This window comes from Pseudopipra pipra, chromosome 13 (assembly GCF_036250125.1).
Source record: "Pseudopipra pipra isolate bDixPip1 chromosome 13, bDixPip1.hap1, whole genome shotgun sequence".
Lineage (NCBI taxonomy): Eukaryota > Metazoa > Chordata > Aves > Passeriformes > Pipridae > Pseudopipra > Pseudopipra pipra.
In genome coordinates, this window is record NC_087561.1 from 11,654,481 (window position 1) to 11,668,733 (window position 14,253).

General features: G+C 41.4%; 1 protein-coding gene across 11 annotated transcripts in view; it reads right to left on the reverse strand.

Annotated features, from left to right (window-relative positions):
• The window catches only part of MAP7D3 (MAP7 domain containing 3), a 45,462-nt gene extending 40,889 nt beyond the window's left edge, over window positions 1-4,573 (reverse strand). For all 11 annotated transcript variants that reach the window (XM_064670042.1, XM_064670039.1, XM_064670035.1 and 8 more), the window contains exon 1: window positions 4,431-4,573. In XM_064670042.1, coding sequence (XP_064526112.1) covers window positions 4,431-4,509 — 79 coding nt within the window. In that variant the 5' untranslated portion in view covers window positions 4,510-4,573. The remainder of the gene's footprint in view (window positions 1-4,430) is intronic.
• Between the last annotated feature and the right edge of the window lie 9,680 nt (window positions 4,574-14,253).

Here is a 14,253-nt window from a genome sequence, read left to right on the forward strand (position 1 = left end):
CTCAGAATTTTATTTGTCAGAGTATCCTTTTACAAGAGGAGTGCAAGAATCTCCAATTATCAAGTTTAAAGACAACCAGCAGCATTTGATACCCCTAAGATTACGATTAACCTACATTATTTCTTATATTTATCTCACAGCAACCCATAGTAACCCTTCTTTACCCTCTTATCACTTTTAAGAACTGACAATTAATAACAGTGTATCAGTACTTTAAATATTCCTATCTGTTTTCTTTTTGAAAATCACAAGCGTATGAAGAAGCAGCAGTCCTTAATTCCAGTCACATTTTAAGGCTATGCACAGCTAGAGATAGTGTAAGCCACAGGATCTCTGCTCTCACCATCAGTTATGACCCTTGCAAGTCATTATTGGCTAAATACTTGCATCTGAATTGAAGCATGGAATCCAAATTTATCTTTTGTAATTTTAACACATGAAGAAATATGTAAAGAATGGAACATCCTGTATAAGAAACTGAAAAAAAAAATTTGCCATATATGCATATAGTTGGGTTGGGTTTTTTTGCTTGTTTCTTTTTTTCTCCTTACAGCAAGGAGGATCTCAAATGCATTTTGAGAAATCTCAAGAATTTAAAGTTTTAAATTAGAGTAAAACCTTTATATAAACCACTTACAACTGGAGGTAATCTTTAGAATGTTAAGCACCTAATATGTACCATTCATCTTTGTGAATCAGCATGAAATTATCCTGTATGATTGTATTTCCATGAACAAGAAGAAAATGAAATTAAGGCTCACAGCCATCACAATTACATCAAGTTCTCAGCCTGACTTGGAAATGTTCTCTCTCACCACTGGGATCTATGTGAAATCCAATTTCTGTGCAGTTCTTTGCATTTATCACCCTGGCACTCTGCAAAGCAGTGTTACTACTTTGATGCAGGGAAAAAAGATGAAGCGCAAAAAAACCTTAAAACTTTCTCCAAAGTTATGAGGAGTCTGACAGAACAAGAACCTGGAGGCAGCCCTAGTGATCACCAGCTGAATGCCCCAGTCACTGGGCTGCCTTTGCTCCACACGTGGAGTAAGCACGAGGCATTCATTTGAACACCATCGAGTAAGACAACAACTGAATGCTTGGATTTTGCCACCAAGACTATACATAAAAGCAGTACTTCCACAGCTATTGGTACAAACTTGTGTTCTTAAATTATGTTTTATAACTATTACCCAGAGACCAGACAAATCTCCAAGTGTTCCTGACTAATTGCTTGAGCACTTTAGGTTCACTATTAGTTATCCATCCATCCTTCTTTACATGCAAATTCTGTGTATCTTGGTAAAGCTGTTACCAGTAACTGTGCTCCAGGCAAGAAGGAGAAAGCCAGACAGTGTCACTTACACAGGCAGAAAAAACCTGATTAGACGGAAGGAAGCTGTTATTTTATCAGACAACTTCCGACCAAGCTGGGCTCAGCCACGCAGGTCATGGGAATTATGCCTGCAGCTAGACTGGTTGAAAAAGGTACTTCATTTTTGTCCCATGTCCTGAGACAAGTTTCCCAAAAAATCATGTAGGTCTTGGAAAGGAAAATACATACAAACAGCATTTTAATACACTGTTTTGAACAACCTTCACAGCAGCGATTCAGTACAAGTGGAAATCCTGACAACAGCACAGCCAAGCTCTGGTAAAAACAAACACATATTCTCTACCACCCATACTAGAAAACACAGGAGATTTTAGTATTTCAGTGAAAATGAAAATAAAATAATAACTGTGGGATACAACAGCTTAAATTATAGGTATTTTTACTCTGATTACCCACACGAATCCAGGAAAACCTCATATGCTGGGTAAACCACAAGTAACTGATTATTCCCCTCTTCTCAAATCTTAACAAGCTCAGCAGTGCTTACGGTATTAGAATAGGAGCAAAAATTCCTCTTCATCCCTGAAGGATGACAGCAGCAAGCATGGATCACAAGAATGGGGTAAGCAGCTGCCATCTATGCACTGTTGTTTCAGTGTACAACCACAATTCACTTCTAATATTAAAGGATGTTCACACATCACTGATGGAAATATTAACTGCCTTCTAGTTGTAGTAGCAAATTCTGCTCTTTGTCATCCACCTAAAGGACATAAGATTGGACAGGAATGTCAGGGCAGAAAATTATTACAAAGGAACTGCAGAACTGACACTGCAGGCATGATTTGGCCTGCAGAACCTTAACTACCGTTGATACTCAAAGAAAGAGAAACAACTTTTCCTCACCTCAATACTAGCCTGAATTAAAGAGAATATTTTTCTAGCCCAACTTAGCACATTGATACCGAAGTTAGTTAAAAATGGCACTGTGGGATTCTACACTTTAAAGGCTTAGAATAATTAACCAGCACCAACCAACCACAGATGAAACCAATATTAAGAGGCTGGTAACAGAGAGCAGAAGTGGGGAACAAGAACCCAGCAGTCTTGCCCCCAAAAAGGAACCCATGCAAAAGGTAACTACACAAAAGGTATACATACAGCTCCTAGCCAGGCCGCCAGAAAGAGCTGTAGTTTCTCAGCAAGATGCTTCTGATTCTTACTTATTGTCTTTAAAACGTGAGATTCCCAACCAGAAGTTCACTGGTAAACAACTAAAGATGCACAGCACTGTATTTATTTTGTCTAGATGTTTGCCCTCCAGATTGATTAAGACAGCAAAGCACACAATTGCCCACAGAGAGGCAGAAACTGGGCCCAAGTACTCTAGTTAGCAGGTATTTTGGAACAGATGAGTCCCCCCACGCAGCCAACTGAGCTTAGAAAAGCAGGAAGTTATATCCCTCGCCAATCTGCCCAAGGGTAGCATGGGACTAAACAAGGTTCTTTCTGGTGTCTCTTTTTTCCCCTCCTACATCCTCTCCAAACAGTCGCGATATCAGACTTGGTTGCTGCTCACAACTTCTCCAAACAGCAGCAAATACTGTGGCAATTACCGTGCCAATTCCACTGCTAACCACGGGATTGCAAGGATAATTTCTAAACATCATTTGCTTTCTCCAGGGAGCGCTACTGACAAGAAGTCAGGAGCAGAGCTGCAGTGGCCTGTACACTCAGACAGCATTGATTCAATGCACATTAGCAATGAGTTTATCTTCAAGTACACAAGTGCTAGAAATGCATTCTATGTACACTGAAGTTTAGATTCTGGTTCAGTGACTTCTACCCCCTCAGGGAAAAAAATTTCAAGGTCTAGTCTTTCCGGGATCTAGTGAGAGGGTTTGTTTTTTTAACACCATGTGCATATTAGAACATGTGCATATGTTAAGGGAGATGGAGCTGCCTGGCTCAAGGAGCATTTCCCCTCTGGTTTTGGGACTAAATCTAGGTCGTGACAGCTACCAGAAAATGTAGGTGCCCGTCTTTAGAAGAACTTAGGGGCCACCGTAGAAGTGCATCCAATATGCAAAATAAAGTGCAGCAGCTCTAGCAGGAAGCTTAAGGATCAAATAGACACCGCCTGTGCAGGTGAGAAGTGCTATCTTTCGGCAGATCGTTATCCTTCTGGAGCACTAAACTGTCTTGATTTTGAAACAGAAACGAAAAGTAATTAAGTAATATTTCTGACACTCAACACACTGAAAAAGAATGCCAGAAGAGAGCTGTGCATTCAGGACTCTTTGCCAGCACTCTTCTTTGTGTAATTACACAGACACACTGAAAACAATCAAGCGAGAGGCTCTCAGAGTAGTTTTTGTACCAAGTCCAAGTTAGTTAGCTTAGATCAAGCCACAATTATCTTTCCTTATCTTTTTGTGTCCGGGATAAGAAAATGTTTATCTTTTCTAATGGATCACCCACAAAGCTTTTGCGTGGAGATGTGCCATGAAATTGTGCTGCAAACGCACACCATGCACGCACAACGCTGGTTTCAAAATATGCTATTAAGGACCGTAAGTATTAATAGGCACGTAAATACAGCCAAGGACAAACCCAAAGCAGAGCTTCTTTAGCCCTCTGAGAACAGTAGATTAAAAAAAAAAAGAAGAAATAAAATGAAATGAAATGAAATTAAATAAACGGGGCTTTAGCCAATCTTTGATTAGGAATCAACTCCAGGGACTTCCCTGCCTTCTTCACTCGGGACCGGACACACCGCCGGGGCAAGAGCCGCCGCAGAGACACCGACAAGTTCAGACCGTCGAAAAACGGTGAAAAATGGGCGGTTCGCGTAACGCCGCCCTCCCGCAGCCTCCTCTGCCACTGCCCAGCGGCTGCGGGAGGTCCCGAGCCAGCAATTCCCGCCCGGGGCTGCGGGAAAGGACGGACCCGGCCGGGCGGCCTCCACTCGCGGTGCCCCTTCCACGCCCCGGGACGGGGGCCGGGGATGGGGGGGACACCCCCCCCCCAGCCGCGCCCTCGGTCCGCCGGATCCCCCACACCGCCGCGCTTCCCCCTGGCTGCCCGCTCTCACCCATCTGCTCCCGCAGCCCCTTCAGGGAGGAGGAGGAGGAGGCAGCGCAGGACGGGGGCGCCGCGCCGCCCTCCGCCATCTTCAGCGCGGGACGCGGCAGTGCCGGCGGCGGCGGGGCCGGGCCGCTCACTGCGCACGCTCCGCCCGCCCCGCGCCCGCCCCGGCGGGAGCCGCCGGTGACCCCCGAGCGCTGCCCTCAGGCCCCGCTGTGCCCGGTGGGCGTAACCGGGGCTGAACATCTAACCGGTATAAGTAAAGCCATACAAGTGATACCGTTAGAACTAAAGAAAAATTACAGTTATGATTAAACTATAGGATCAATAAAGAGTCCTGTGTTGGTGAGATATAGAATACGGGGTTGTTCAGAATGCTGTGTTTTGTGTATACACAACCATAGCTACCGCTGGCTGCTTGGAATTCTCTTTAACCCTTCCCATCTTGGTCTGGGTGCCACGGGTACCGATTGGTAGAGATAAATAGAATTAACCCGTGACTGTTTTTGAATAAAGATATATGATATATGGAACCAGTCGTCGTCCGAACAGCAGTAGGACAAGAGGGCAGAGGAGGTTTAGGTTAGACATTAAGAAGAAATTCTCTACAAAGAAAATGATCAGACATTGGAATGGGCTGCCCAGGGACGTGGTGGATTCACCGTCCCTGGAGGGTTTTAAGAGACTGGATGTGGCATCAGTGCCATGGTCTAGTAGGTGGTGTTGAGTCAAAGGTTGGACTTGATTTCGGAGGACTTTTCCAAACTAGTTGATTCTGTGATTAGCTATAAGAATAGGCTTATGTAACAGAAAAGAAGTATAAAAATTAATAGAAGAATGGATTTATATTTAATCCATGAAATAGCAGCTAATGAGCGAGCTCTAAGTGATGTCTGAGTGTTAGAGAAACAGATTAAAGTGTAGGGCTTTCAGACCTGGGGGGGGAAGTTATCATGGCTTGGGAAGAGGGATGTACCGTTGGTAATGGACACAAAGGAATGCGGAATTTATGGGCAACCAGGACTGCCAAGATAAGGAAGAAACTAATAAAACCAACTTGGTAATTGTGCTGAAATCAGCTCCAAACGGGTAAAAGGTGATTCTGGCGGGGGAATCTGCGACCACCGACACACAGACCATTGACTCAAGAAACCCCCTGAGCCAAAGGAAGAAACTGAGCCTGCAGACAAATTAGCATGAGAAGTGAGAGAATCATTAATGAATAGAAGTTAGAGTACTAATTAATAAGAGAAGTATGTAACTTGTAGCAAATAATCACTAATTCCTTTGTTTGCTACAATGTATAAATAGTAAAAAATTTTGATAACTGATGTACATGTTTGGTGAAGTGATACCCACATACCTCAGTGCTGAATAAAGTGATGTCAGCTTTCTAACTTAACAAACTGGTTAGAGAGTTTATTTCCCAGTTTTTGGTGACAGCCCCTCACTTTAAAAAGGACGTTGAGGTGCTGCTGCATGTCCAGCAAAGGGCAACAAGGCTTCTGGAAGGACTACAGAACAAGTGTGACAGGGCTGGGAGCGAAGTCTCGTCTTTCAAGTATCCCTGTTTTTGTACGTGTTTCCAAAAGAAGAGCGGGATAAGGGTGAAGGGGTCCAGCCAGTCAGGGAAAAAAATTATTGAAACCCTATTGAATGAATTCCCAGACATTGCTCTATGTTAACTTGAATTTGTCGCTTGTTTCTTATTTTGCTACCTAGTTGATTATGGATAAATTCAGGAATAATCTTTTCTTATTTTGCCTCAGGGTTTACGCCATGAGAAGAGTGAGGACAAAGCAGCATCCGTGGTCATACTGAAGGGCAGGCTCTTTGGGCCTTATGAGGAAAATTCCCTTTGCAATCATAAACAGAAAGTTTGCTTGTCAGTGGGCCAAAGAATCATCCCATGAATGTGATGAATGCCAAAAAAGCAGCAGTAATATCATGTAGTATTTCGAGGGAGTGAAAAAAGGAACCTTACAAATATTCTGAGCAGGGCTCCATTTTAACTTGAATATTCAAACCACGGACTTGCCCTATTCTTTGTTTCTTTTTTTTTTGTTGTTGTTATATTGGCTATATGTGTGTGCAGAGAATCCTTTGTCTGTTGTTTCCTCTCTGTGTTATTAGAATGTCAATTATTAATATTTAAAACAACAGGGCAGCTAAAGGGGAAAAAACCCCTACACATTTGGTGCCAAATTTCCCAGGTTTATATTTATAATATGTAGTAATAGCATCTTGCCACTTAGCAATCTCCACATGCTTTATACACATGCTGAAATTAAATTTCACCATTCCACTGAGAGACATTCAAATGTTACCCTTGTTTTACAGATGAGAAAACTGAGTCACTGAAATCAAAGTCTCTAGTTATGTCATGAACAAAGCAACACAGCAAAAAGCCCAGCCCAGATTTCTTGATTCCTTGTTCCATAGTCCTGTTTTTTTCCATCTTCCTTTCATCAGCAACCATCAGAAAATATCATCAAAATGGTTTGTATTGATTCTTAACATAACAAAGTACACTTGGTGTGGTACAAAAAAAATAGTCAAACTACCTGATAGACTGTAATTTTTATGTTTTGCAAGCTCCAGAAGTAATATATAGTTAGGAAGATGTAAGAATAAAGTGCTCATGCATGTTTTGAAGTGCCTCTGAATTTTTATTAGGTTACATATCTCTTCTTTAACTTCCCTTTTCCTTAACACACTTTGCAATAAAAGAGGTCAGAGTCTATTTATCCATTTTTGTTCCTCTGAGAAAAATGAGACAATTGGAATGGGAGGAATCACTCTGCTGAAGGGAATGCTTGCAAACAGGATGGGCAACCAAAATTAATTTTCAAATGAGGTGGCATTTTCTGCTCTTTCCATTTCAACAGATACATATACAAGTGGTCTCACTGCTTGCAATTTACCACGCCTGATATTCTGCACATCAGAGTAGAAGGTATGAATTACAGGAAGGGAAATAAACCAAGTGTTGCACACTCAGGATGTTTGTGGTGGTGCAGTGGAGGTTGTAAACTTAAAATAAAAAGGCCAAGCACATACAAATTCATGAGACATAAAAGGACTCTTGAGGTAGAAGTGGGGCATTGACCCTCCCTGCTCTCCATACATCTATATACTGCTTGATAAGCATGTCTTTTATCTTTAGGCACACAGGAACTGAACTGAGAAAAATCTGTCCCAGTGTGGAAAATATGTTATCTTTTTCTCTGATGAGCAGTTAAGGAACGTTTGAGCTAATGTTTCAGAAACTGCAAATGTAACATCCATCTTATTTCCTTTTTAACCTTGTTTCTCAGATTTTCAGTTCAGTCGTGCAATTACTGCTTTTAGTGCATTTTCAGTGGAACTTCATTAAAATTTTGACCTCGTGTGGCTTCAGCAGCACTTGCAATCGCCCTTTAATTTTGCAGCATTTGCAGATTTGATTGCAGTACTGATTTATTCTAATCCTTTAAAGACTGTCCTTTTTTCCATCGTCCCCATGGAAAAATGAATAATTTAATTCTGCAGTCATTTCTTCGTCCTTTTAATTTTCATGTGATAGTTCCTGACCAATCTTTCAAAAATGTCTCAGGCCAAATCACTGATGGATGCATGTTGGCATTATGAGATGAGAATCAATAAAGCCCTGGCACTGCATGCAATGTGAAATTCCGGGAGGTTTACACTATCCATTTTAGTTTAAGGAAAACTGAAATTAGTTGAAATAACAGTAGCTGAAATCAGTCAAGTAGAAGCTTGCACATGTGATGACTCAGATGCAAAAAGAAATGCTAGCTCAGAAAATACTTACACCATTGGTAGAACTGGAGAGGGCATTAGAGGAAGAAGCAATCACCTACTAATCTATTTCTTACCCTGTTTCCCACAGTATCCAGTGTTACACAGTATTAGATGTTGCACTTGAGTGGACTTATTCTGAAATCTGTTTTTACATTCTAGTTCAAAAAAAACCAGCCCCCAAATTTTCTGTGAGCCTACAGGTCATAATTGCTTTGATCATTGAGGTATCTAACTATAAAATATTTGTGTGTATTCAACTTTATTTATGTCAGAGTCTTGCTGAGTAAGAGCTAAAACAAGACACCAGGAAAATTAAATGTATCTGCACATCTATATGTGGGATTTTGAAAAATTATTAAAAAGTTTCTCAAAACGTTCTAAATCCAAAAGCATAAGGCCTATATTGTGACAGATTATAGTGGGTTTCCTGTGGTGAATGTAACTGCTGTGGTGATGGAAAGAAAATTGGTGGCATGAAAAATACTGTAGCCTGTTCAATCTTCTTTCCAAATGGGCTTTAGCTGCACATTCTTGTTTATTACTCTCCTGCTGGGAAAAAATACCTGCAACCCTCTGTGTTACTAATACATCTGTACTCTAAGGACCTCATTTCTCAGTTCTGACTCAAGTTCACTTGTATTTATCTAGGTGAATAATTCCTTAGATGTAAAGTTATCAGACAATATTGCTTAATAGAAGAAATACAGAATGAAGACTTCAGTTTGTCCTTGGTTCAGTTTGTTTATTAGTTACCTGGATGATGGAGTGGAAGGCATTCCTGTAGCATTTGCGTGCACTGCTGATACGGAGACAAGCTTAGAGGACACTGCTGATAGAGGACAAGCTTAGGATTCAAAATTATCTTGAAAGTTCGAAATATAATCCAGGAGAAAAAGAGGATAAATAGGGACTGATGCAAGATAAAACATTTAGACAAGAACAATTAAATGCAGAAAGACACGACAGAGAACAGCTTGCTAAATAGCAGATAGAGCAGAAAATAATCTGGGATGTCACAAGCTGAGCATGAGTCAACAGTGCCCTGGTATTGTGAAAAGGGAAGCACCCTGGCTGAGAGCAGGGACAGAGGGTGGGCTCTGGGACACACAGCCTCCCTCTTCTCACTCATCCCAGGACCACTGTTGGGGTGTTGCCCTAGAAGATACAGCCCATCTGGAGAACATCTAGAGGAAGTCAGCAAAAATAATGAGAATATAAATGAGGAAAGGTAAAGAATTGGGATTTATATATTTTTTTTTTTAGTCTAAAGAAGAGGTAAATGAAGGTTGATAGTCTGCTTTCTTTGAAACAGAGAGAATAAAACACAATAGAGTTGATTTTAATCAGGGAAGGTTGTTTTATTTTAAGGAAAACATCAGGTAGGGATAGGGAAGTATAGTGAGATAGATTGCTGGAGAAGCAGTTAAAGCTCCAACATGGGAGATGTGTGGCTGGATGAGTGTCAGCCCAGGAAGGCAGGTCTGATCAGAGGGCAGGAGGAAGGACTGCATGACCTCTCGAGGTCTGTTCCAGCTCTGTGTTTCTGTGATTCTAGCATTCCTGCTAGTGGGGTTTGGGATTATTGGCCAGAACAAGTATTATTCAATGCAAGGATTGCAGAACTGCCTTCTAAATTTAGACAGAGTGTTCTAAGCAGTGACAAAAGACAAATGAGTTCAAGGGAAGACTCGAGGATCATGTGGCTGCTTGGGTGGCTGGCAGAAAAGATTTGATGCTTTCGTGTATGACACCAGTTCTGTGTCTTAGATCATCCTTTGTATAATAGTTTTGTAAAGGCAGGAGACATATTTATACAGAAAGGACTTAAGTGAGAAAGAACATGCACATGTAATATATGTGGAAACAGGTCCACTCCTTTCCTGTCTGCAATTCTGTGCAGGCCCATTAGTTCTCATTTCATGAAATAGCACTTATGTGTTGCCTTAACATACATATTTCCATTCAAATTTTAGTTCCTGCAGGGGTCAAAATGGGGATCCGTAAGTCCGTTCTCACCATCTCTTGTCTTTTCAGCGTTTATATATCTACTTATTTATTCTGTGGCTTTCCTTCAAGCACAAGCTCTCTCCAAGGTTGACAGTTGCTGTATTTATGTCTCTGTCTGGTAGGCTGAGCACACTGAAGTTAGTAAACAAATAACAGTAAATAATAAACGTTAAAACTCTTGGGCCAATTCTTGTGAAAGTGACTACCTAACATTGTGTGTAAAAGCTGTGTCTCTTCAACCAAACTGAGATGCTCTGTGTTCAAGTGCTCACTGAATGTGTCATCACTGGCTATTTATTTATGTTGCCACAGGGTCTAGGAGCCTGCAGGAGAAGTGGCTAAACAGAAACTGCAGTAGGCTACTCCCTGCCCCAAAGAGCCCAAATCTGGTCCAGAATTTGCTGCAAAAAAGCTGGCTTATTTTTAAAATAATTTTCTTACTCGTTTGTCTCCTGTCCTGCTCTGATTTGGAGCAGTACAATTCCCAGAGAAAAGATTAAGGGGAACCAGCTCAGTCAATATTCTTAAGGTACAAATCCCATCACACTGAGTCATTGTACAAATTTGGCACTGACTGTGCAGATTCCAGCATCTCCCTTTGCCTACAGCACAATCTGGTAATTATTACTGAATCATTTGAAATTATCCAGAATTTTGATGTGATTACCTTCAATAGCACTAGGTAATATCATTCCAACGAGCTGAACACTGATATGGTAATCCTTATCACTTTTAACACCAAACAAATTAATCTTATCATCATGTGCTGATGAGATAATATATTCTAGTAGTGCTTTTTTATGAATATTTTAGCGTTCCAAGTGGTGTTGAGATAAAACACCAATGTGGAGAGTTAGAGTATTATGCCAGCAGTGCTGTGCATCTGAGAGGACATTTTTTAAAGACTCTTAAATGACTCCTCAAATCTATATAATGATCTAAAAATCTGTCTGATTGATCCCTGCCTGGAAGCAAGCACTTACGGAAAATATGAGGATTACAGAATAATTTTTCAGTTATTTGAGCATGAAAATATTTCTCAGTAACTCAGCCCTGCTCAGATGTTTTTCTTCCTCACAGCTCAAAGGTTGCTTCTTTTGAAAGATCGGTTCTACAAGAAGTCTGCTGGAACAAAGAAGAGCAGTCGGTCATGCTAATTTTATTATGTGCAGAGCTCCTTGGCAGAGCACGGCAGAGTCCCTGAAAAGTGCCTCACTGCCTTGGGAAAAAGTAAGAATAAAGAGCAGGTTGTAGTGATGATGGGGAAGGTTCTTAGCACAAGGACAGAAACTTTTTCTTAAGTGTTTGCTTTCCTAAGTTGATGTAAGATGTTTGCCTGGAGTTTGAAGAGTGGCTCTGCCTGCAGTAAGAATGAGATTTGTCAGGAATAGCTCCTGTTTCCCAAACTCTGTGTAGACCTTCTGCTTCATACTGCCACCTGCTCTCCCTAGATTTCTTGGCAGGCCTGGATTTAATAGCCTTGTTACATTGTCTGGATTCCCTACACAAGTTCAGTACAGGCAGTGTGCAACCTTTTGCCTGGCCATTCCCATTCCAAAGGAAAGCCAACTCAAGCCAAGGAGAACCCTGGAAGTGATGGTTGCACTGTCCCACTCACAAAGAAGAGGAAGAAAAAACAACTTTTCAGCAGAAACAGCAAAAATCCATCAAAACACAAAAATCCATTAATAATTTTATGATTGCACTTAATAGCTGGATCCAATTTAATCAAAATTTCAGCTTTCTGCAGTATTTTGGCATTTACCTACCTGAAAATCCCTCCTTTATCCCAACACCATCAAGCTTCTGTTCTAAGCAGCTCGTAAGGGGACCCTTGCTGGCTGCATTCATCATTCTGAGAAGCTGTGGCTCCATTTCTTGCCTGGGAATTACAATCTGTTAATTCTGCTGCTGAATTTGCCTCTCCCCATTCAATTAATCCATCCTTACCAAGTTCAATATGGGCTGATGGTTTTGGGTCCTATTCAGCAGCAGTAAGGAAGGTTTTGTTTTTCCATACTGAAATAACGCTTAGGTGAACACAGGGAAGTTTCTTTCTGTAAGAAAAAGTATTTGGAGAAGAGTTTTAGTGGTGTAGCTGTTAATGAACTTTACAATGTTCCTTCCTCTTTTGGCTTGGAGATTTCTGTTTTGGCAATTCCCACCGGCTTCTTGCATGGCTTGGAAAGACCCTGGTCTCACAGGCTGCTTCACCATAGACCCTACCTTGTCCTCCCATGAAACGAGCCCTCTCCTCCTGACCAGCTGAATGAACTGAAGTGGGATTCTGCAGGGACAGCGAGAGGCCCCTGACACGGTTTGGGACTGTGTAACACTGTGAAGCTCCTGTATTCCAGCACAGAAAGAGGGCAAGGAGATAAATGACTCCAGTGTTTGTTTGTTTGTTTTGCCTAAAGAAGGTTCTTTGTAAGCGTATTCCACATGAGGATTCTTCTGTGCACGTAAATAGATCCCTTGTGCCTGAATTTAAGTCTCTGTATATTGTTTCTTGTGCAACGGCTTAGAAATACTTTGGAGGCATTATCTGGGGGCCTTTATGGCTTCTCTCACATATTTCCTCTGCCTCCCTGCACCCACACATCCATGCACACACAGTAAGAGAGGCAGGCTCAGATCCTGATCAGACTCCTGCTCATTTTACACACACAACACTCCCTTTTTACACTTTTTTTATTTTCTGAATTTCACTCATAGGTCACTTTTGGACCCATTAGACAGTTCTTGGTACACACCAACCCAACAAGAGCTGCGCTACTGAGGACCTCAGACTCCAGAAGGAGTGATAAATGGCCAGTTTTGGAGCTGAGAGCATTAAAACTCAAGCATCAGCCCATCTGTGGCCAGTTTCCCTGCACAGTAGGGTTGTTTTGTGAATTTGTTACTGCAGAATCACAGCAGTGCTATTTATTCTTGAAACTGTGGATTGCATTGCAGGGACAGCCCTAACAAATCACGAGCATCTGTCATAAGCAGGTTTCCCATGTGGATTGCTCTTCATTTAAAGCTCTCACTGGTGGCATGGAGCAGGAAGAGAAAGGCCATATGTTTCTCAGCATTTTCTAACTCAAAAGTTAATCGTTCTATAGTTCCTTGGCCTTCACATTTTTATTTAATGTTAGTTTTGGGAAGTCTTCAAGATTAAAATCTAAAGAAAGCATTTGCTAGTTTTCCTAGAAGAACATATTTCAAATTGGGTCTCCAAGTTGCAATTAAGCTTTGCATCATAGATAAAGGACATGTGTTTATGAAAAAGGAAATTAATAAATCAAAATTACTATTATAAAATTATCTGTTTTAACAGGTAGGTAACAAGAAGTCCCTGCATGGATTCTGTGCATGTGGTGTATGTGAGGCCTGTCTATGTATGTGAGTCTTTTTTATGGTACCTGGCATTTTCTAAGTCAGAGATACAAATCATGCAGATGCTAAAAGTCTGGCAGTGCCACTCTGCCTGCAGGACCAGTTATCCAGTCCCTCCAAAGCAACCAGGGAGGTGCTCTGCAATTAGGCCTCCAGGGTAGCTGTCAGTAATGAGCAATGGCTCAGTTCTTCAAAGCATTGTGAGTGTAAAATAATAGGTAAGTGCATCATGATAAATAAGTTGATGCTGGGGGCCGTGGGTTCAGCAACATGCAGGGTTGTAGCCCCCCATGAAATCCACTCTGTCCAATCTGTTGCCTTCTAGATTTACATTTATTTATGTCTTTGGCAAGGACAGCCACATTTGTTCCTTCTAGAAATGTAAGGGCCAAATCAGCAAGACATTTAAATATTTCTGAAATAAATGAGACATAGTAGTATAGTTGGGTAATTCTCTCCAGCTGTACCCAGGGACAGTGAACCATGAACAGCATCCATCAACCACTGAACACAAAGTACCCAGCAAAACAGCTTCAGTCAAGCACTGAGCACGTGTACTGTGGGCTTTTCCAGGCTCTTCAGTTTTGGTACTCTCTGACCCTCTTACTCTGCTAACAGAAACCTCTCAGGCTCTTGTT